Here is a 22415-nt window from a genome sequence, read left to right as displayed (position 1 = left end):
AAGATGAATGGGCTAATGTGTGGATTGTAAGATCCTCCAGTTTCTGCATTGAAACCCAATGCAGTACCTGGAGAAGGAAATTCCTCTTTCTGCATTTCACTTACATGATCCCAATACCTTGTTCCACCATCAGACCCACAGAGAACTAAGCCTGATAAACACAGTGTAACAGTGTATGAAAGGCCAGGGGGCTGGCTTTGGGCCTGGCCTCCCGTAGCCTGTGTGGAGATTGCACATTCCCCGTGACAGCATGTGTTTCCAACCCATTCCAAATGATGTGCCAGCTGTTCCCTTTACAGCAGGCTGAAGGGCCTCTTTCCAAGATATATGGCTGTATCACAAGTAGCAATTTAGAAAAGTCACAGTACGTGACAGTCATGAATCCTACGGCCAGGGTAAACGGATTGCTAGGGAGATGGAGACCAAAGGAAGCTGTTGGGGAAAGTGGATGGAATTACCACTGCAGGGATTGTCAAGGTGGAAAGACAAGGAAAAAAGAAAAGCTAAACTGTTGAAGCATATTATTTCAATTAAATTTCATATTTATTGCATTTTTTCTTAAAGAGTTTGCAACTGAATTATTTGCAATAGCTGAAACCCAACACCAAAGAAAAACAAATGAAGACATTGTCAGTTTCAGCTTTTTTATGGCTGCCAATGGAGAATTCCTCTGAATTCCCAACTATATTAGCACCTAGAAGTCAAGAAGCATGCTTTATAAATGTAGGCCTTGCTTTGAAAGCAAGGACCTGTTTAGTCTTGGATGAGATGTTCTCTTCTGTCAAGTGGTGTGCTGACATCCACAGTATCTTTTTGGGGGGGCAAGAGAGAGAGAGAGTGGGAGGGAGAGAGAGAGGGGGGAAGGAGGATGAGGGGGAGAGGAAGAGAGAGTGGGGGAGGGAGAGAAAAAAAATCATGTGACATATGGCCATTCAAAGAAGGTGCCAGTGGACACTGGCTATTGATGGCTAATTTGCATTAGTGAGGTCAATGCCAAATAGAACTGGCTAAGTGGACAGAGAAATAGTTCCCAGTCCATCCACAGAGCAGCACAGCAGCCATCGCCCTTCAGACAGCAGAAAATGACAACAGACAAGGTAAACAGAGTCACAAGGAAATAGAAGAGTCTTTTTCCTGCAGTCACTGGGATAATGGTACATGGAGTCAGGTGGACTGTTCAGTACAGACATATTAAACTGTAGAAAGTATCCCTCTACAACTGCCTGAGAAGGGGGGAATAGCTGTGGGGTATGACAACATAATTTTCAAGTCCTACCTCCCCTGAAATTGGCTAGTCCACTACCATAAACCCCTCACTGGTCCACCATCCAGGCCTTCCTGAAGCCACTAGCACCTGAATGGATTAACCTGGGAGATATCTGAGGAGGAAAAACCATTTTAAAAACTTAAAAAGTGATGAATTAAAAGAAAAATAGAAACTATTTTAATTTTAAAACAGCAAAAACTTAATAATATTCTTCTGCAGGACTTTGCTAACTGTGGCTTGGGGATGCTGAGTCAGAACAGAAGGATTGAGTAGAAAGCCAAAAGCACAAAATCTCTGAAAATGACTTCTTATTTGATTGAAAAGAAAGACTCACACAGAGAAGAAAAATACTTTCCATGTGATGACAGGTGTAGGATGACAGAATGGTACCTAGCACTTGTACTTTATTACTGGGTTAATAGTCTGCATATACCCACCCATGTGGGACAACAAGGATCCCAGCTGTGTGAGGGTTTGCAATCTCCTTAGGATGTGCAGTTCTTCCTGCAATTCCCATCAGAGAACAAATCTAAATTATGCATGTCTTATTACACCACATGTATCATTTTAGACTGTAGCTAACATTTCATGCTTAACCTTCAAGTGTAATTTTTGCAATGTACCACACTGTCACTATCAGGAGTTTTAATTAAATGGAGAGCAAATTAATTTCCGAGAGCCTGCTCAGTCAAGCTGTGAGATGAATTGAATAGTTCTTTCTGGCAGAGGTGTGATAAACTGAACAATCTTTCTTTGTTTTGCAAAGTCATTAGACTGTAGGGCTTAGGGAAACCAAAGTTCCTGCTCCAAATTCCATTAAGAGAGTCTGCAATGTGTTGGAAACCACCGCAACTGCTCACTCATGCACACCTGTCCCATTCACATTCACCCTTCACATCCTCTGCCTCCAAAACCTATTCAACCAGTTTGCCGGGAGACTGGGAGGCATTGTTTTATCTACTGGCCAAAACATGGCTGCCTCTGCTCTGCAGTCAGCAGGAAACTGGATAGAATTATTCAGTGGGCAGTCTATCACAGACCATGAGATGACCACCTAACTGCACAGCACCAAAGAGCAAAAGGACATGTTTCCAAATAAAGAAGCATTTTGTTTGTACAAAAGTATATCTGAAATTCTCTCTTGTCCAAAGTGAAATACTGGATTTCAAATGAAATAACTGAGTGAGATTAACAGTTATTTTAAATCTAAAGGCATTTGTGAGAAACTAATGTGTGAGAAAGGGCTCAAACACCCAAATAATCTATTCACCACACAGATGACCTGAACACACATTATAAAAATGCTTCAAAGCTCACGAATCATTTGGCAAATGATAATGTACTTACAGAGCATTACTGCTGGTAGATGGCTTGGGCATTCTGTAATTTCTCTGCAGTTTTGTAAAAACTTCTAGAGGCTGAAACTCAGGATATGGAGGAGAACCTGCAAGGGAAAATGATTAGATCATCAAGTACTTAAAACTCGGTGGATGGTCAATAGTGTGTGAACTATCTAACTCTCACAGCACTTTGAATCAACAATATATCACTTGAAACAAGCAGTGACAAAAGTGTATCATCAACACAACCTTACTGAAAAGGAGAAAGTTAATAGGATTAAAATTAATGTAAAATTAACTACTTGTTCATTTGCCCATTGCTTTTCCCCAGCCTCAGACCAGCATTCTGACTCTGCAGGTATTTCATCTCAGAGAAGTAATGGAGGCTGGAACACCATTTGCAATTGATACGTTTCCAAATACTTTCAAAGGGATTTAGAGGAAGTCCTTTAAACTGTATTCTGTCGTAACAAATGGTTAAGATCCATTGGTTAAAAACCACAAAAAAATACAAGCATTAAAGGAGAATAAGGAATTTATAATATATGAAGTTAATTAGGTTGTAGTGTAACATACCCAGAGTAATTATTTCATAGACAAGAATCCCAAATGACCACCTGCAAATAGAAAAATAACTTAAGTATGATTGTTCACCATTCACATAGAAGCATGTTCACTTCTTTCAATTAACTAGTTAATACATGAAAGAATTAGAAACTTAAACTAGCCAATATAACATTCTGTGACATACTACTGGTACATCTTGAGCTGCGTTCCCTCCCTCATTGCACCTGCACATGAATCATTCTACCAATGGCAACATCCTAAAGGAACAATTCTGTAAGGATACACAATGACCAACTTGTATTCAGAATCTTTATTGTGCTGTTACGAATGTGCCGCAACTCTGAGGGGCCGAAGGGTACAAAGTCGCCCCCTCCTTTTTGAGAATCGCAAGATCGCTATTAATTCAGGTCTGGGACCCAGGAAATGAGAGAGAGAATCCACAAGGGTTTGGAATGTGTCCTGGCCTCAGTGAAACAGAGCCACTGATAACGGCTATTGTCTCTTGGAGACGGAATTGTGTATTGAGTACTGTACTATTCATTGAAGCCCCTCAGGGGACGACCAGAGTGGGCTGGTTGAGGGATTGCATCGTCCCAACCTGGTTGACATCTGAGACCCCATGAGTAAGGATAAAAGAGGGTCTGGGGAACAACCCCTTTAGACGCACCAGGAGAAACGCTAGAAATCCCGTGACAGCATTTAATAGCAATAGCCGGTGGGGGCTCGTGTGTGTCCTTCCCTTGCCTGGGATTGGCAGGCTCGCCACGGAAGAACAGCTTAGCTAAAGGAGAGGCAACGAGTGAACAGCCACACCAACAAGACTCCGACGGATTGAAATCATAAAAGGAATCGGCAAGTTTCTCTCCCAAATCTCTCTCTCTCTCCAACCATTGCAAACCCAGCGGTCCCCAAAGGCTGCAGCCTGCATGAACTGAGTGAACTTTATATTTCCATTGGACAATACATTATCCCCTAGACAACGATAAAGCGTATTTCTTATTGATTATTATTATACCCGCACTTTTAGATTTAGTATTGACGACGTATATTATCTATATATTTGCATTGATATTATTTTTGTGTATTTTTACTAATAAATACTGTTAAAAATAGTATCATCAGACTTCAACGGACCTCCCTATCTTTGCTGGTAAGTGACCCAGTTACGGGGTTCGTAACAGTGCCCATTTCCCACTGTGCACCCATAACCCATCACAGGATATTCTGGACCCAATGAACCCTCTCTTCCATTCCAGCCGAGAAGCATTCTTCTACTCACGTGTCACTCTTTTCTGTGATTGGCAGCTTCATGATTCGCTCCGGTGCAAGCCATTTAATGGGAACCCGGGCTGCTTTGTGGGATGACAGAGTTCTAGTTTTGTAAACATCAAAGGCCAGGCTCAGGCCAGTTAGCTTAACAGTGAGATCGCTGTGAATCAAAATGTTCCTGGCAGCAACATCCCCGTGGATTAGGTGGTGCTTTGTTGTCAGATATTCCTGTTCCAAAGGGATACACAGTCTAAATACAATTTTAGATGCAATTTTGAGCTCTTATTCAACTGGGTTTAAGTTAAAATGGAATTGTGATTCTGCTCAGGGACCTGATTAATATTTAATCTGTGGATTCCGCCTCTGCCAATGGCCAGCTCATAGCCCAAATATTTCAATGAGATAATGGCAATCACATCATGAAAGATAATTAAAAAAAGCTTTGTCTCAGAAACTTTTATGCTAGCTAATTCTGCAACTAGCTTAAGCGCCACCAGTGATTTAAAAATTGTCTGTCATCAATCCTTGCATACCACTGAGTCACAATAGCTTAAACAGAACTCCTGCCCAAACAATAAATGTACAGATATTTTCAGAAGACAACAAATTTACATTTTCTTTATATTAATGCAGCCTTTCAATGAGATAGCTTCTGACTCTTAAAACTTCAGTGAGTAGGAACCCAGTTTGTCAAACCTTTCCATGAAGGGTGATCCATCTAGATCAGGATCATCCAGTGAACTTTCTCCAAATAAATTAGAACTTCCCTGAAAAATGGTTGGTGTGGGGGACAGAAACCTAATTGTAACATTCTATAGCTTGTACCTGATACAGCAGCAGAACACTTCCCTGCTTTTATATTTCAACTACCTTGAAAAAAAAGAGGACAACATTCCATTGACTTCCAACTTTCAATGCATTCCTGTGATAGTTTTCTGTGACCATTGTCTGCTAATGTTTGGAATCATAAAATTCATGAAAATCAAGAACTGTGTTGATAAAAATCACCCAAGTAATGGATTTGGCATACAATGATACAGAAGGCAATGAAAAACTCCACAACACAGTTCAGGAAGTCAGAAAGCACTGCATTTTGATGACAAAACAGATAATATAGTTCCATTCAGATGAAGGATTAGAGGGTGACATCACGCAACAAGATAAATAAATATTAAAAATGGGTAGAGATAATTATAGTAATCTCAAATGATAACACTTTTATAATTTAAAATACTGCAACACATTAACAGCAAATACTCTGGATCACTGACATTGACATATAATGCAAAGTGTAAGAGATAAAAGTTAGCATGAGACTTCAACTTCAGTACAGACTGAAACAGCTTAAAGATCTTTCACCAGAACATCATGCAAGCTCTGGTTTACTCTGCTTCGGTTAATCTGGTGCTTGAGTACAACCTCAGTTTTCACCTTTCCATTCATAGTGAGAAAAGGAATAATTATTTTGCTTAGAAATACAGTGTGCACAGGCCCTTCTGACCAAACAAGCCGTGCCACCCAGCAACCCACCTATTTAACACTGACATTTCCAAGGACATTCAAAAGTTTTCAAAATCTGTTGCATATTTTGGAGGGGTGGCCAAAGGAGCCCAGTTGCACCCAGCAGGGAACCACAAATATCGGTGAGGTAACTGGTCAAAGAACCTGCTGACCATTTCATCAATAAAAGCACCCCCTTCTGCACAGTGAACACCCATCTGATGAAACCTGCAATTTGACTGTACAACACTAGTGTGGTGCTAAAGAGTGCACAGTGCACTCAGATCTCTGGAGTGGGAATTGAAACGTCCAAACCTCTGAGTGAGAGGAAAAAATATTACCACTTACTGAGTGATGGCTGACAGCTAAATGATGCTTCTGGTGAACACTTCCAGGCTGTATTCCTCTGAACTCAACATGGCAATGACATGACTGTGGTGGGGCTCATCACCAAAATGATGAGACGGCCTACAGAGAGAAGGCGTAAGAGCTCAAGGCTTGGTGCTATACCAGTAACCTCTTCCTTAATGTCAACAAGACAAAGAAAATGGTTATTGACTTCGAGAGAGCTCACGCCCCCCTTTACATTTGTGGAACAGCAATGGAATTGCAAGTAGTTTCAAACTCCTAGGAGTGCACCTCACACACAATCTCTCGTGGCCCCTGAACACATCCTACTCAGTTAAGAAAGCTCACCATGCCTCGACTCTATTTTCTGTGGAGGCCGAAGAGAGCTGCAATTTGCACATCCGTACTCATGATGCACAGTAGAGAATATCCTTGGTACAGGAAGTGCACTGTTGTACACAGGAAAACTCTACAATGGGCAGTCAAAACTGTCCAGAGCATCACTGGCACCAGCCTGTCACTAAAGGCTAAAGAAAAGCGCCATTGAAGGGCCAGTAACATCATGAAGGATCCCACACACCCTACTCATATCCCACTCCCATCAGGGAGGAGGCTATGTAGCATCCACGCCAGGACCACCAGACTCAAAAACAGTTACCTTCCTCAAGCAACAAGGCTGATCAACACTTACACCCACCAACTCCATCATTACTTTATTATTTCCCATCAGTCACCTTATGTACAACCTAGTGTCAGTTTATGGACAATCAATGTTGTTACAGATTCAGGCAACAATAGATCTAAGAGTTAAGGCAAGGGTTTATATAACAAATAACATGTTTATTAAACACTGAAAACAAATCCCCCAAGAAGTAAACAAAACACTAATGTAACCGGAAATCAGCTGCTGTGCGGCTGATTACACAGTTCTTAAAGCAAGGAAGCTTAAACGGTTCTTAAAACAATGTTGCAAAAACAGTTCTTTAAAGTAGTATTGCCAAAAGTTCAAAATGCTCACAGTCCATTTAAGGGAGAGACTTTTTAAGATGATTTAAATTCTCTTTCACGTCATGTTGCTTCGGTTCCCAAATCAAACTTTTTCCCACAAAGAATTTACGAAATGAAACGGCTTAAAGGCACTGACCTTTCCTTTACAAAACTATTCTCAATCCTTTCTGCTATTTCGCAGAGATTAGCACCAGAACAGTCAACGAATTCCTTCCGAACAAGGATCAAACAAGGTCGAACCCGTTTCACAGTCGAAATCGATTCTCCTTGATCTTCTGTCTCCCGAACTCCGATCTTCACTCTCCACTGATTCTTAACTAGCAGTATTGTAAAGAAACTGCTGGCAACCACCTTTCAAACGTTAGGCATTAGATAAAACTTCATCTTTCAACTAAACTGTGTCATAACATTGAATCATGCAGTGGCATGAAGTCAACATGGCAAATCCAGCCACGAACTGCCCCTCCTCACAGGGAGGGGTCCTCCTATTATACTCTGTTAAAAAAAACCTGTCACATGATCTCTACTGGCGGGAAAATGACATCACTCCACCATCACAAGACCATTACCTCAAGTCCAGTATATCTTCAACCCCAGTCACGTGACAAGGGTACCACTGTCACGTGTCACGAGTACGTAACACCTCCCTCCAAAAAAAAAACATTTTTGGTCTGACAAGAACAAAAATTTCAAAAATTATTTACAAGAAAAACAAATATATAAATTTTATAACATACACAATATACAATACCATCATATAACAACTTATAACTCACAATACAGTAGGAGTGTTACAATTTAAAAAAAACACTCCCTAAAAAAATTACATTGTACATTTAACATCGAGATAGACAATCAGCAACCACATTATCTTTACCTTTAATATGAGTTATCACAATATTGTACTCTTGTAACATCAAACTCCAATTTAATAATCTTCTGTTTTTGTTTTTCATCTTACTCAGGAAAACTATCGGATTATGATCAGTGTAAACAATAAGTGGTTTTGGAGTTGTACCAACATATACCTCAGAATATTCCAAAGCTAAAACAAGGGATAACAATTCCTTCTCTATTGTCGAATAGTTTCTTTGATGCTTATTAAATTTCTTAGAAAAGTAAGCTACTGGATGATCAACCTCATCACCCTCATTCCATTGCATTAATACTGCTCCTGCAGCCTCATCACTAGCATCTACAGCAAATGAAAAAGGTTTTTCAAAGTCAGGTGCCTTAAGCACAGGTTGTTGACATTGTTTTCAATTTTTCAAATTTTTCTTGACAAGGCACCGTCCATACAAACTTCTCATTCTTCCGCAGAAGGTTAGTTAATGGAAGGGCAACATTAGCAAAATTCTTACAAAATTTTTGATAATATCCTACCATTCCCAAAAATCTTCTGAGAGTTTTCTTCCCCGTTGGAGTGGGAATCTCTATAAAATTGCCTGAACTTTTGCCTGAACAGGAGCTACCTTACTTTGACCCACAACATAACCAAGGTAAGTCACAGTGGCATGTCCAAATTCACTCTTAGCTCAATTAATAGTTAAATTAGCTTTTGAAAGCCTTTCAAACAATTTCACCACCGCAATAATGTGTGCTTCCCAAGTATCATTTCCTGTCACTAAATCATTAATATAAGCATCAGTATCTTTCAATCCCTGAATCACAGAGTTAATCATCCTCTGGAAAGTACCTGGGGCATTCTTCATCCCAATTGGAAGAACATTATATTCATATAACCCAGATGGAGTTACAAATGCAGAAATCTCTCTACCTCTGTCCGTTAATGGAACACACCAATACCCTTTCAATAAATCAATCTTTGTAAGGAACTTTGCTTTTCCAACTTTATCTACACAATCATCTTCTCTAGGAATTGGATATGCATCTGTTTTCGTTACAGCATTAACCTTCCTATAGTCCATACAAAACCTAATACTACCATCTGATTTTGGCACCATAACACAGGATGAACTCCAATTCGAGTTAGAATGTCTAATAATATTATTCTCTACCATATACTCAATTTCTTTCTCAGCAAGTTCACATTTTTCTATGTTCATCCTATATGGGTGTTGTTTAATAGGTTTGGCATCTCCAACATCTACATCATGTGAAGCATCATGTGAAGTCCTTCTCGGAACATCTGGAAACAAATCCTTGTATTTAAAAATTAACTCCTTCATCTGTTGTTTCTGCTCTAGCTGTAAATGTGCTAATTTCTCATCAATATTTTCCAAAATGGTTGAATTTGGTAACCTAACAGAAATAATGTTTGATTTAGGATGAAATTCAGATGAATCATCTGTCATGTTCCTAGTTAAATCAAACTCATTCTTACTAACCACAATAGTCACAGTATCAGATTGTTTCCCAAAATATGGTTTTATCATATTTATATGGCAAAGTTGTGTTGACCTTCTACGATCTGGAGTTTTTATCATGTAATCCACATCATTGACTTTAGACACAATTTCATAAGGACCATGAAATCTAGCTTGTAAAGAATTCGTTTGCACTGGGAAAAGAACCAACACCTTATCTCCAGGCTTAAACATCCTCATCCTAGCTTCTTTATCATACCAAGTTTTCATTTTCTCCTAAGCCAATTTTAAATTTCCCTTGGCTAAGCTACAAGCTTTATGTAACCTGTCCTTAAATTTCAAAACATAGTCCAACAAGTTAGTGTTTATTTCCTTACTAGTCCACTGTTCTTTCAATAAAGTTAAAGGTCCTCTAACTCTATGTCCAAACACAAGTTCAAATGGACTGAAACCTAAAGATTCCTGTACCGATTCCCTTACTGCAAATAAAAGTAAGTTTATACCCTCATCCCAGTCACTTTCATTTTCCACACAATATGTCCTAATCATATTCTTGAGGGTAGAATGAAACCTCTCCAAGGCACCTTGCGATTCCGGATGGTATGCAGACGAAGTGATTTGCTTAGCTCCCAATTTATAAACTATCTGTTGAAACAATCCAGACATAAAATTACTGCCTTGATCAGTTTGTATCTCCTTAGGTAATCCAAAATAAGTAAAGAATTTTATAAGGGCCTTTGTCACAGTTTTAGCTTTTATATTCCTAAGTGGTACTGCCTCTGGAAACCTAGACGAAGTACACATGATAGTTAACAAGTACTGATAACCAGTTTTTGTCTTCGGTAATGGACCAACACAATCTACAATAACTTTAGAAAACGGTTCACCAAATTCTGGAGTCAGTTGTAATGGAGCCACTGGTGTAACCTGATTTGGTTTACCCACAATTTGACAAGTATGGCATGTTTTACAAAACATCGTCACATCTTTTCTTAGACCAGGCCAGTAAAAATGTTTTAAAATCTTGTCCACAGTTTTCCTTACCCCTTGATGTCCACCTAAAGGCACACTATGAGCTAAAGTCAAAATCTCATTTCGATAAACTTTAGGGACAACTACCTGGTAAACAACATCCCAATCCTCACTTGCAGGAATTGTAGGTCATCTCCACTTCCTCATCAACACTCCTTTTTCCAAGTAATATCCTACAGGAACCTTCTCAATTTCACTATCTAGTAAAGCTTGTTCTCTTAATTTTATAATCTCAGGGTCTCTATTCTGCTCTGCTATCATCTCCTTCCAAGACAGAGATAAATCTTCATAGTCAGACTTACTCCAAGAATCTTGTTCAAACAACGAAGGTAAGAAAGTCTCTGACACATTCTCAAAACTCGAATCCTGAGTTGAACAGTCATGAGTAACAACCTCATTCTGCATATCAATCTTTTTAGCCATAGCTCTAGTCACAACACAGGAAGAATCTGTGTTAGAATTCATCTCTGGTTCCTCTGACTCCATTGTCAAATGCACTTCAGGAAAAACTTGTCCACCTGCCAAGTCATTACCTAACAATAAAGAAATATCCTTCACAGGTAAGCAATGCTATAATCCTACTTTAACAAATCCTGTAACTAACCCTGACTTTAAATTTACTTTATGTAAATGTACAGGCATAAAATCACTCCCAACACCTCTTATATAATTTACCTCACCAGTATCAGACTCTTCATTAAACTTCAACACACTGTCTAACATCAGTGATTGAGAAGCACCAGTATCCCTAAGGATTTTTATTGGTACCAGAGTAGATCCTTCTTTCAATGATACAAACCCTTCAGTTATAAAATGATCATATCCCTTTCTAACTTGGTCAGACTCTAACAAACCCTCATTTGTGTTTATCAAACCCTGTAATTTTACAGGTGCTTCAGTATGTTGCACACAAGCATCTGGAACTGCTTCCTTCTCTTTCTTTTTCAATCTGAAACAGTTAGCTATTACATGGCCAGGCTTCTTACAATAGTTACAAATAAGACCAAACTGTCTTTCCTTCACAGGTTTTCCTTCCTCCTTACCTTTCTCATTAACTTCTGATTTATTTTCTGATTTACCTTGAGTCTCTGTGTTATTTTTCCTCTTAAAAATTCTGCCCTGAGGAAATTTATTCTTATGGATTAAAACATACTCATCAGCTAATCTAGCACAGTCCTGCAATTTATCAGTATCCCTCTCATTTAAGTAGGTCCTTACTTCAACAGGAATGCTTCTTTTAAATTCCTCCATTAAGATCAGCTCTTTCAATGTATCATAGTCCCCATTTACATTTTTAGAAGAAACCCATCTCTCAAAACACACAGCTTTATCATAGGCAAATTCCACATAAGTCTTTTCCACAGACTTCTTCAAACTTCTGAATCTTTCCCTATAAGCTTCTGGGACTAATTCATATGACTTTAAAATATGCATTTTCACAATATCATAATCAAGTGCTTGTGCAGCAGTTAAAGCTGTGTAAACTTGTTGTGCTTTGCCTTTAATTACACTCTGTAACAACACTGACCATTTATCTTTCAGCCACTCTGACATCCAAGCAATAGTTTCAAAATGTTGGAAATATCTTTCCACTTCTGTTTCACTAAATGGTGGGACCAATTTAATTTCTTGACTAGCAACAAACGGTTTCTTAGAACCAGAAGACTGATTCCCAGACCTTAATTCCGTCATTGCATATTCAAATTCCCTTTTTTTCTGATCAGCTTCTAACCTACAACACTCCAATTCAACTTTACTTTGTTCTAACTTCATCTGTTCGATTTGCAACTGCACCTCCAGATTACTTATTGGAAACGACTCTAAAATCGATTCACCAAAACACCCGAATCCACGTAGTGTGACGCGATTTTTCTCTGTAATAGAGCCTTTGATGTAGTCTGCAAAATACCTTTAAGTTGCAATCTACTAGCTATCTCAGATACCTCAGTTTTTTTCACCTTCGCTAACAACTCCGCGCCTGGCGAAGCCAGAAACTCATCAATATTCATTGTTGCCGAATACCACTCACAAGCCAATCAAACAAACGAATCAATCAAACGAATCAATCAAACAAACGAATCCAAAACACCGATCCAAAAGTTAGCAAGCATTTAAACACAAACGATCCAATCCGGACGCAGCCCCCATATTTATGTTACGGATTCAGGCAACAATAAATATAAGAGTTAAGGCAAGGGTTTATATAACAAATAACATGTTTATTAAACACTGAAAACAAACCCCCCAAGAAGTAAACAAAACACTAATGTAACCGGAAATCAGCTGCTGTGCGGCTGATTACACAGTTCTTAAAGCAAGGAAGCTTAAACAGTTCTTAAAGCGATGTTGCAAAAACAGTTCTTTAAAGTAGTATTGCCAAAAGTTCAAAATGCTCACAGTCCATTTAAGGGAGAGACTTTTTAAGACGATTTAAATTCTCTTTCACGTCGTGCTGCTTCGGTTCCCAAATCGAACTTTTTCCCACAAAGAATTTACAAAATGAAATGGCTTAAAGGCACTGACCTTTCCTTTACAGAACTATTCTCAATCCTTTCTGCTCTTTCGTAGAGATTAACACGAGAACAGTCAACGAATTCCTTCCGAACAAGAATCAAACAAGGTCAAACCTTTTTCATCGTCGAAATCAATTCTCCTCGATCTTCTATCTCCCGAACTCTGATCTTCACTCTCCACTGATTCTTAACTAGCAGTATTGTAAAGAAATTGCTGGCAATGACCTTTTAAACGTTAGGCATTAGATAAAACTTCATCTTTCAACTAAACTGCGTCATAACATTAAATCACGCAGTGGCATGAAGTCAACATGGCAAATCCAGCCACGAACTGCCCCTCCTCACAGGGTGGGGTCCTTCTTTTATACCCTGTAAAAAAAACCTGTCACATGACCTCTACTGGTGGGAAAATGACGTCACTCCACCATCACAAGACCATTACCTCAAGTCCAGTATAGCTTCAACCCCAGTCACGTGACAAGGGTACCACTGTCACGTGTCACGAGTACGTAACAATGTATATAAGCTATCCCTCTGGTCTTGCACACCTTTTAGGGTCATGCCATTCATGTGGCCTCTCTCAATGGTTTCTGTCAATGAGCATCACTTCACACATTTCTTTATTTTGGCCACCTAAGCTCAAAGAGAATATGAATCTTTACGGAAGATAGAGAAAAGTTTTCCCCAGAATTATTCAATAATAATCCAAGCAAAAATAAAAGCTTTGGATAAAGGCTGTGATTTATTTTTTTTTAAATGGAGTGTAACTACAGTCTGGATCAGCCTGTAGGAGTGGTGATTGCAAATGGTAATTGCAGGACTAAGGTCAAAGGGCAGAGGAATGAGACTGATGAGATTGCTCTGCCAGGAACTATGTGGGTCAAAGGACTGCTGTACAGTCACTGCAATTCTATGACAACTTATCATCAATTTCCCACTAACACTAAAGACAACTCTATCCACATTATGTGCAAATTGATATGTATTAAAACCTTCTTGAATCTTTAGCTAATTACATTTGAAAGCATCAAAACTAAAATTTAAACAAGGCTTCCTTCTGAACACAGTCACTTTGAGTCTCATTCTCAGTCATAGATTTATACAACATAGAAACAGGCTCTTCAGCCCAAAGCATCCATGCTGTTTACCCAAGCAAGTCCGACCTCCCTGTGTTTGCATCATACCTCATTGTACGCACTCAACCAGCTCATTCCATTAACTCACCACCACTCCCTGTGCCCCTTGAGTCCCTTTTAAATCTTTCTCTTCTCAACTTAAATCTAAGCCCAGTAATTTCACCACCATTCACCTTATTTCTTTCCCAACGATTTTATATACACCTAAGGTCACCTCCCAGCCACCCTCACCTCGGGGAAAAATGTCCCAGCTGTTGGATTCTATTGTCTTTTCTTATACATTTTTATAGGATATTAGATGAATTAATGTAAGACTAAAGTCATAGTCTAATCATAATTTGTACTTTTTTATAAACAAACTCATGTATTTTTCACAGTATGTGGCAGTTCATCCCCACTCACTGGCAGAAAGTGGTACAGCCATTACATAATGGTATATCATCTTTCTTATTTTTCATTGGCACATTACCACACAGTGCAATTGTGCAACCATTGATTGCTTTATTATTATACAAGAAATTTCTCATAGCTCGATTATAAACATGATGGGTTTTTCAGAGGCACCATTTTTTCTTTCCCTTCTTCATTTTTGCATGTCACTGAATCTCTGCTTTGCTCCTCAGCTCTTCACTTAGTTTCAAATGTCTGTATCTTTGTTTAAACTTTAAAATGAACAATTGTTAAGAATTAAAATTCCTTGCCATTCTTGATCTCCCCCCCCCCCCCGAAAAACCTTAAGGATCAGAAAATTGCAGAAAACCAACACAAGCTTGCTTAAAACTCAAGCCCACCACGTCCTGGTGTATGCTTGTAAACTGGAAGAGATAGGTATTGCTGAGAATTCATGAATCAACCCTTAGACCAAGAAGCCAGCTAGCACAGGAAGCCATGACCCATTCAATCATCTCCTGAGCAAGAGGGTTTTTTAAAGCAAGGCAAGAGGGCAGGATGTCTTTGACTGAACAGGGAGGTGCCAGCCACTTTGTGTATACGCATTGTAAAATTGTATCCAACCAAAGAGCTTGGCCTCTGAGATTCGTTAATCCAGCACTTCAAAATAACGGGTATTTCTGTGCCCATGAGGAAGTCCCAGATGTGCTGCAACAACTTGTGGCATCTTTGGCAACTACACTCTGATACTGCAAACAAAGAAATACTGAGCTCTGTAATTCCCCGTCACTCTTAGGGAACCATCTCAAAAGTTTGGCGCTGCACAAGGAGTTAATTATATTGGTGCATGGCTGCAGGGTTATTTCTTCTCAAATTATACTTTATTTTTATTAAAAAATGGCTTGAATTGTTTTCAAATTCTTCCAAGTTTTAGAAATATTCCAGCTTTTGATAATTGGAACCATAGCTTAGCTGGTGGTCAATGGCCTTTAGAGAAGACCCGGTACTTCCCCTCTCCGCACAGTGGTGGCCCCAGCCTTGATGGAAGCTGGCTTCTCTTGGCAAATTCTTTTAAGTGAATAAGTCAGCAGCAAGTGTGTGTGGTGCACTACCGATAACTTCTGGGATTCATTAATTCAGGAAGTTTATGATTAAAGCTTTTCCATCTAAAAATCAGATGAGTTGGGCCAAGCCTACAATCAGCTCTTATCAACTATTGCCCTATCACATTCAAAAGATTAAAACACAATTTCAACAATGTTTGGCTGTTAGCATTGAATTGCCAGGTTAAGGTGCTAATGGGACCCTAATCTCCAGTGCTGTGAGGGGGCAAACACCTTCAACCTGCAGGTGAACATCATGGAGCAGGTACAGCACAAACATTTGCTAGCAAACACAGAGTACATACTTGGAAAATGCACTTGCCTCATTCTTATGTTGGTTCTTTAATTTGTTTTTTATTTAGTAATAAAGCACAGTAACAGGCCATTCCAGTCCAACAAGCCAATGGCACCCAATTACACCCATGTGACCTTTTAAAGTACTGGGCAATACGACTTTGGAATGTGGGAGCAAACCAGAGCAGCCAGAGAAAACCCATGCGGTCAAGGGGAGAACATATGAACTCTTACAGGCAGCAGCAGGAATTGAACCTGGCTCATTGGCACTGTAATAGTGTTAAACTAACTCCTATGATACCATGGGCACTGGGAGCAAAATGCCTAACAATGAGAAACATTTAGTGCTGTGTCCAAACTTAATTCTTGAAATCATTGTTAACCTCAAAATCAGTGTTAAAAAGAGCCAAATAAACATGAAAACTTCCGGGGGGTGGCCAATGTTTTTTATAGGCATTATAAGTATTGGTCTAATAAGCAAAGTATATAGCATCCTTAAGATGAACTAACCTTGTCACAGCTTAGCCTACATTCTAACTCAAGCCATAGAACCAAAACTACAACGTGATCTATCTCTTCCCAATTAACAAGTAGGATTCCTTTCAATACGCCCAGCTGTCCAGGTATCTTTCATACTGAAATTGTTCCAACTTTACAAAACTCTGGTTAGACCACGTCCACAGTACTGCATACTGTTCTGGTCACCCCACTAGAGGAAAGATGTTGAGGATTTGGGGAGGGGGCAGAAGAGGTTTACCAGGATGCTGCCTGGTTTAGAGGGCATGTGTTGTCACGAGAGGCTGGAAAAATTTGGGCTGTTTACTCTGGAGCGTCGGAGGCAGAGGGGAGATCTAATAGAGGTTAACAAGGTTATGAGAGGCATAGATAGAGTGAACAGAGAGTATCTGTTTCCCAGGGTTGTAATATCTAATACCAGAGGGGGTGGGTTCAAGGGGGATGTGAGGGGTACATTTTGTTTATTCAGAGAGTTGTGGATGCCAGGAATGTACTGCCTGGTCTAGTGGTAGAGACAAATACATTCGAGGCTTTTAAGAGATGTTTGGATAGGCACATTGATGTAAGGAGGATGGAGGGATATGGGGATGGTGTGAGTAAGTGGGATTAGTATTAGCGTGTTTTTGAGTTACGTTTTTGCTGGTTTGGCACAATATTGTGGGTGAAATGGCCTGTTCCTGTGCCGTTCTCACCTATGTTCCATTAAGCATATTTTTAGCTTATTTCAGTAGCAACAATCCACAGAAGAAATTATTCAGTCAAGTTAAACCTACCAGTCCACATGCTACTTGCTTTGCAATGCTATACGCACTTCGCTTGGTGAGGTTAAATTCCCTTTCTCCACCTTGAGCTTCACTCTGCAATTGTGGGGTGAAAGGAAACAGTATTTTAACATAATGGCTATTATACTCCAGACAAATACTGCTCAAATCACCAATTGCTAAAACTTTGCTGTGGCTTTCCACACAAACCAAGAATTCTTAGTTTGTGTTGGATCACCTTACAGACCCTTGTAGGATCCTAGCATTCTCACTCAGCACAAAACAGACCTACTTAGTGCCCTCTAAACAGCCCATCACTGAAGGGTAGACTGTGACCAATTCAAACTCCTGTGGCCAATTCTCCCCATTCTGATGAAAAGTACCCCAGGATGCAAATGGAAAGCATTCTGATAAATAACATTGAGAAGACATATTTACCCCTGTCTTTCCTGCTGGTATAACCTAAAGATCTGTAAACAATCCATCAGTGGTACCTATGGGAAATCTCAGTGTCCTTTGGGAAAACAATGCACTAACCCCAACCTCAATCAAAGCGAATTTCATCAGTGGTGGATCAGTGATCCTTGGGTATCTACTTCACTTGGCCTCTATGTCCAGTCCAGCTCGCAACTCTCTTAACAATTCCTGCAAGTCATAGCTGGAGACATCATGGCCAGGGAATACTACCTGCAGCTTCCAAGATGGATTCATCGCTCAGATTATTCAGGCATTTCAGGATCCAATGAGCCATGTTGGACATTAGCTGGGATGCAGCTAGTGAATCATCATCATAGAAACAGGATTGAAGCAGGTTCTTCAGTGCATCCAGTGCTTGACGAAACTTTTAAACTACCTAGTCCAATCAACCTGCACCCGGACCACAGCTCTCCAAACCCATCCCATCCACGTACCTATCCAAACCCCTCTTGAACATTGAAATCGAAATCACATCCACCACTTGTGTTGGCAGCTCATTCTACATTCTCACATTAAAGAAGTTTTCCTCATGTTCCTCTTAAAACATTCTACCTTTCACCCTTAACCCATGTTGTTGTAGTCCCATCTAATCTCAGTGAAAAAAGCCTGCTTGCATTTCTGTCAAATCACCTCTCAATCTTTAATAGTCCAGGGAATAAAGTTCTAATCTATTCAGTCTTTCCTTACAACTCAGGTCCTCCAGTCCCAGCAGCATATTATAAACTTTCTCTGTACTCTTTCAATGTTATTTACATCTTTCCTGTAATAGGTGCACCAAATTAGGCCTTCTACAACTTCAACATCCCAACTCCTGTACTCAATGCATGAAGGCCAAAATGCCATAAGCTATCTTAACAACCCTGTCTACCTTCAATTAATTATAGACCTGTGTTCCCAGATCACTTTGTTCTACCAATGTCCTACCACTCACTGTGTAAGACCTCCCATGGGTGGTCGTCCCAAAGTGCAACACCTCACATTTGTCCACACTAAGTTCGATCTGCCATTTTTCCAGCTGGACCAGATCTCGCTGCAAGCTTTGATAGTCTTTGAGGGTGCAGCTGTCTGCTACACCCTCAATATTGGAGTATTCACAAATTTGTTGATCCAGTTAACCACATTATCATCCAGATTGTTGATATAGATTACATACAATAATGATCCCTGCGGCACTCCGCTAGTCACAGGCCTCCGGTCAGAGAGACAACCATCTACTACCACTCTCTGGCTCCTCCCACAAAGGCAATGTCTATTCCAATTTCCTACCTCATCTTGAATGCCAAGCAACTGAAAGTTCTTGACCAGCCTCCCATGAGCAAGGTACTTGACAAGGTCCTGTAAGTCTATGTAGACAATATTCACTGCCTTGCCTTCATCAGCTTTCCTGGTAATATCCACAAAAAACTAAGATTGGTTAGATATGAACTACTACGCATAAAGCCATACTGTCTATCCCTAATCAGCCCCTGTCTATCCAACTACTCATAACCAGTTTCTTAGAATACCTTCCAAAAATTTCCCCACGACTGATGTCAGGCTCACTGGTCTATAATTTCCTAGTTTATTTTTAGAACCTTTCTTAAACAGTGGGACAACATTAACTATACTCAAATCCTTGGGTACTTCACCTGTCGCTAATGATGATTTAAATATCTCTGCTACAGCCCCTGTGATTTCTGCCTTGCCTCCCACAGGGTCAAAAGAACACTTTGTCAGGACCTGGGAATTTGTCCACACTGACTTGCCTCAAGACAGCAAACACTGCCTCCTCTAATCTGTCAGGGTCCATGAACCTTGCTGCTACTTTGCTTCACTTCTATAGACTCTGTGTCTTGCCTGAGTAAATACAGATGCAAAGCATCCATTCAAGGTCTCTCCCATCTCCTTTGGCTCCATGTATCGATTACCATTTTGATCTTCCAGAGAACCAGTTTTGTCCCTAGCTATCCTTCTCCTCTTAACATACCTGTAGAATCCCTTAGGATTCTCCTTCACCTTGTCTGCTAAAGCAACCTCATGCCTTCTTTTAGCCTCCTGATTTCTTCCTTGTGTTCTCTTATATTTCTTATTCTCAAGTACCTCATTTGTTCCTACCAACCTATACCTGCTATGTATTGTCTCTTTTTTTAGTAAAAACAGGGCCTCAATATCTCTCTAAATCCAAGGTTCCCTAAACCTGTTATCTTTACCTTTTATTCTGACAGGCACATACAAACTTTGTATTCTCAAAATTTCACTGTTGAATGCCTTCTACTTTCCAAGTACATCTTTGCCAGAAACAGCCTGTCCTAATCCACACTTAGCATCTGATAACATCAAAATTAACCTTTCTTCAATGTAGAATCTCAACCTGTGGACCAAAACTATCCTTTTCCATAATTACGTTCAAACTAATAGGATTGTGATCACAAGATACAAAGTGTTTCCCTCATTAACCTCTGCCACCTGCCCTGCCATACTCCCTAAGAGGAGATAAACATTGTGACTTCTATGTTCTGAAACTTTAGTGAACACGTTTGACGAACTCTATCCCATTTAGTCTTTTTGCAGTTTGACAATAAGTGGAAAGTTAAAATCACAACCATAACAACCTTATGCTTCTTGCAACAGTCTGCTATCTCTCTAAAAATTTGTTCCTCTAACTCCCACGGACGGTTGGATGGTCTGTAGTATAATCCTATTAACAATGTCATGCCTTTTTTTTATTCCTCAATTCCACCCATAAAGTCTCACTGGTCCAGTCTATCCTAACTAAGCACTGCTGAGACATTTTCCTGACTAGTAACACCACCACTCCCTCTTTAAACCCTCCCACTCCATCTCATCTTAAACTCCGGAACTCCGGTGTACTAGGCTGCCAGTCCTGCCCCTTCTGCAACCAAGTTTCATTTATGGCTACTATATCATAATTCCATGTGTTGAACCATGCCTCAAGCTCATCTGTCTTGTATTGAAATATACACAACTCAGAATATTAGTCCTACCATGCTCAATCTTTTGCTTCTAACTTTGGCTGATTCTTAACAACATGTCTACAACAGCTCTACTATCTGTTCTGTCACTCTGGTTTTCATCGCCCTGAAACTCTAGTTTAAATCCTCCCATGCAGCACTAGCAAACCTTCCCGGAGTCACCCTCCAGTTTAGGCGCAAACCGTCTCTTCTGTACAGCTCCCACCTTCCCTGGAAGACAGCCAAGTGATCCAAAATTTGGAAGCCCTTTCTCCTACATCAACTCCTTAGCCATGATTTAACTGTATGATCCATCTCTTTCTGGCCTCACTAGTACGTGGGTCAGGTAGCAATCCTGAGATCACAACTCTGGATGTCCTGTCCTTTAACTTAGCACCAACTCCCTCTGCTCACTCTGTTGAACCTTGTGTCATTGACACCGATGTGGACCATGACCTTTGGCTGCTCACCATCCCACATGAGAATGGTAAGGATTCATTCCAAGATTCCTGGACTCTGGCACCCAGGAGACAACTTCCCATCTGGGAATCTCGGTCTTCTCCATAGTACCTCCTTTCCATTCCCATAACAAATAAATCCCCAATCACCACAGCTCACCTCTTTTCTTCCCTTCCCTTCTGAGCTACTCAGCCAGACTCAGTGCCAGAACCCAACCATTGTGACTTTCTTCTGCTAGGTCAATTCCCCCCAACAGTATTCAGAGTGGTATAACTGTTGTTGAGAGGTGGAGGTGGCCACAGGGACCTCTTCCTCTTCTGTTTAAACCCTTCCCCTTCCTGACTGTCACCCAGTTTCCTGTGTCTTGCACCTTGTCCTTTCCATCACCCCCTCAGCTTCCCAAATGATCTGGAGTTCATCCTGTTCCAGCTCCAACTGCTTAACCCTGCATGTTGAGAGCCACAGCTGGATGCACTTCTTGCAGGTCATCGGGGACACTGGAGGTCTCCCTGCCTTCCCACATCCCTCAAGAGGAGCTCTCCATTATTCTGCCTGGCATCCCTGCAGCTCTAACTGTACAACTATAAAGAAGAAAACAATAAACAAACTGAAAAAAGCTGTCTGCTGCTTCTCGCCTTCTCTCACTCAAGCCCCTCCTCGCTGAAGGATAAAGAGCTAAAACCTCAAAACCCCAACTCTAACACTGGCCTCTCCAGGAAAGGTTGCTCTGTTTGTCCCTCATCTCTTCATTCATTACATGTCGTGTTCCGCTGGCCCCTGCCTAATTTTGAGTTGCACTCGGTAATAAACTCTGTTCTCTGACTGGACACCATTCAGACACTGAAACTCCTTGAAGCACTGAAGCTCTCTTGTTCCCTCTCTCTGATTCGCCAATTCACTGTTCAGAGTGTTATCATCTTTTTGCAATTATCACAATTTAATTTATTCATTAATTATGAAAATTAATGTAAAAAGATTTGGATCTCTTCTTTGCAATTCGCTGTCCATATTGTACACATCTGCTTGCATGGACAATTGGAACTATATGCCCATAAAATATAGTAGCAGAATTAGGCCATTCAGCCCATCGTCTGCTCTGTCCCTCCATCATTGCTGCTTTATTATCCCTCTTATCTCCATTCTTCTGCCTTCCACTG

General features: G+C 40.2%; 1 protein-coding gene across 2 annotated transcripts in view; it reads right to left on the bottom strand.

Moving 5' to 3' along the window:
• si:ch73-206d17.1 (tyrosine-protein kinase STYK1) overlaps window positions 1-22415 on the bottom strand; it is a 91103-nt gene that overhangs the window by 20712 nt on the left and 47976 nt on the right. For both annotated transcript variants that reach the window (XM_059951635.1, XM_059951634.1), the window contains exons 6-9: window positions 17384-17467; window positions 4454-4671; window positions 3184-3224; window positions 2615-2711 (exon numbers count right to left, since the gene is read on the bottom strand). In XM_059951635.1, coding sequence (XP_059807618.1) covers window positions 2615-2711; window positions 3184-3224; window positions 4454-4671; window positions 17384-17467 — 440 coding nt within the window. The remainder of the gene's footprint in view (window positions 1-2614; window positions 2712-3183; window positions 3225-4453; window positions 4672-17383; window positions 17468-22415) is intronic.

This window comes from Hypanus sabinus, chromosome 27 (genome assembly GCF_030144855.1).
Source record: "Hypanus sabinus isolate sHypSab1 chromosome 27, sHypSab1.hap1, whole genome shotgun sequence".
Taxonomy (NCBI): domain Eukaryota; kingdom Metazoa; phylum Chordata; class Chondrichthyes; order Myliobatiformes; family Dasyatidae; genus Hypanus; species Hypanus sabinus.
Note: the sequence above shows the minus strand (reverse complement) of the source record. Positions and strands in the feature narration are given on the sequence as shown.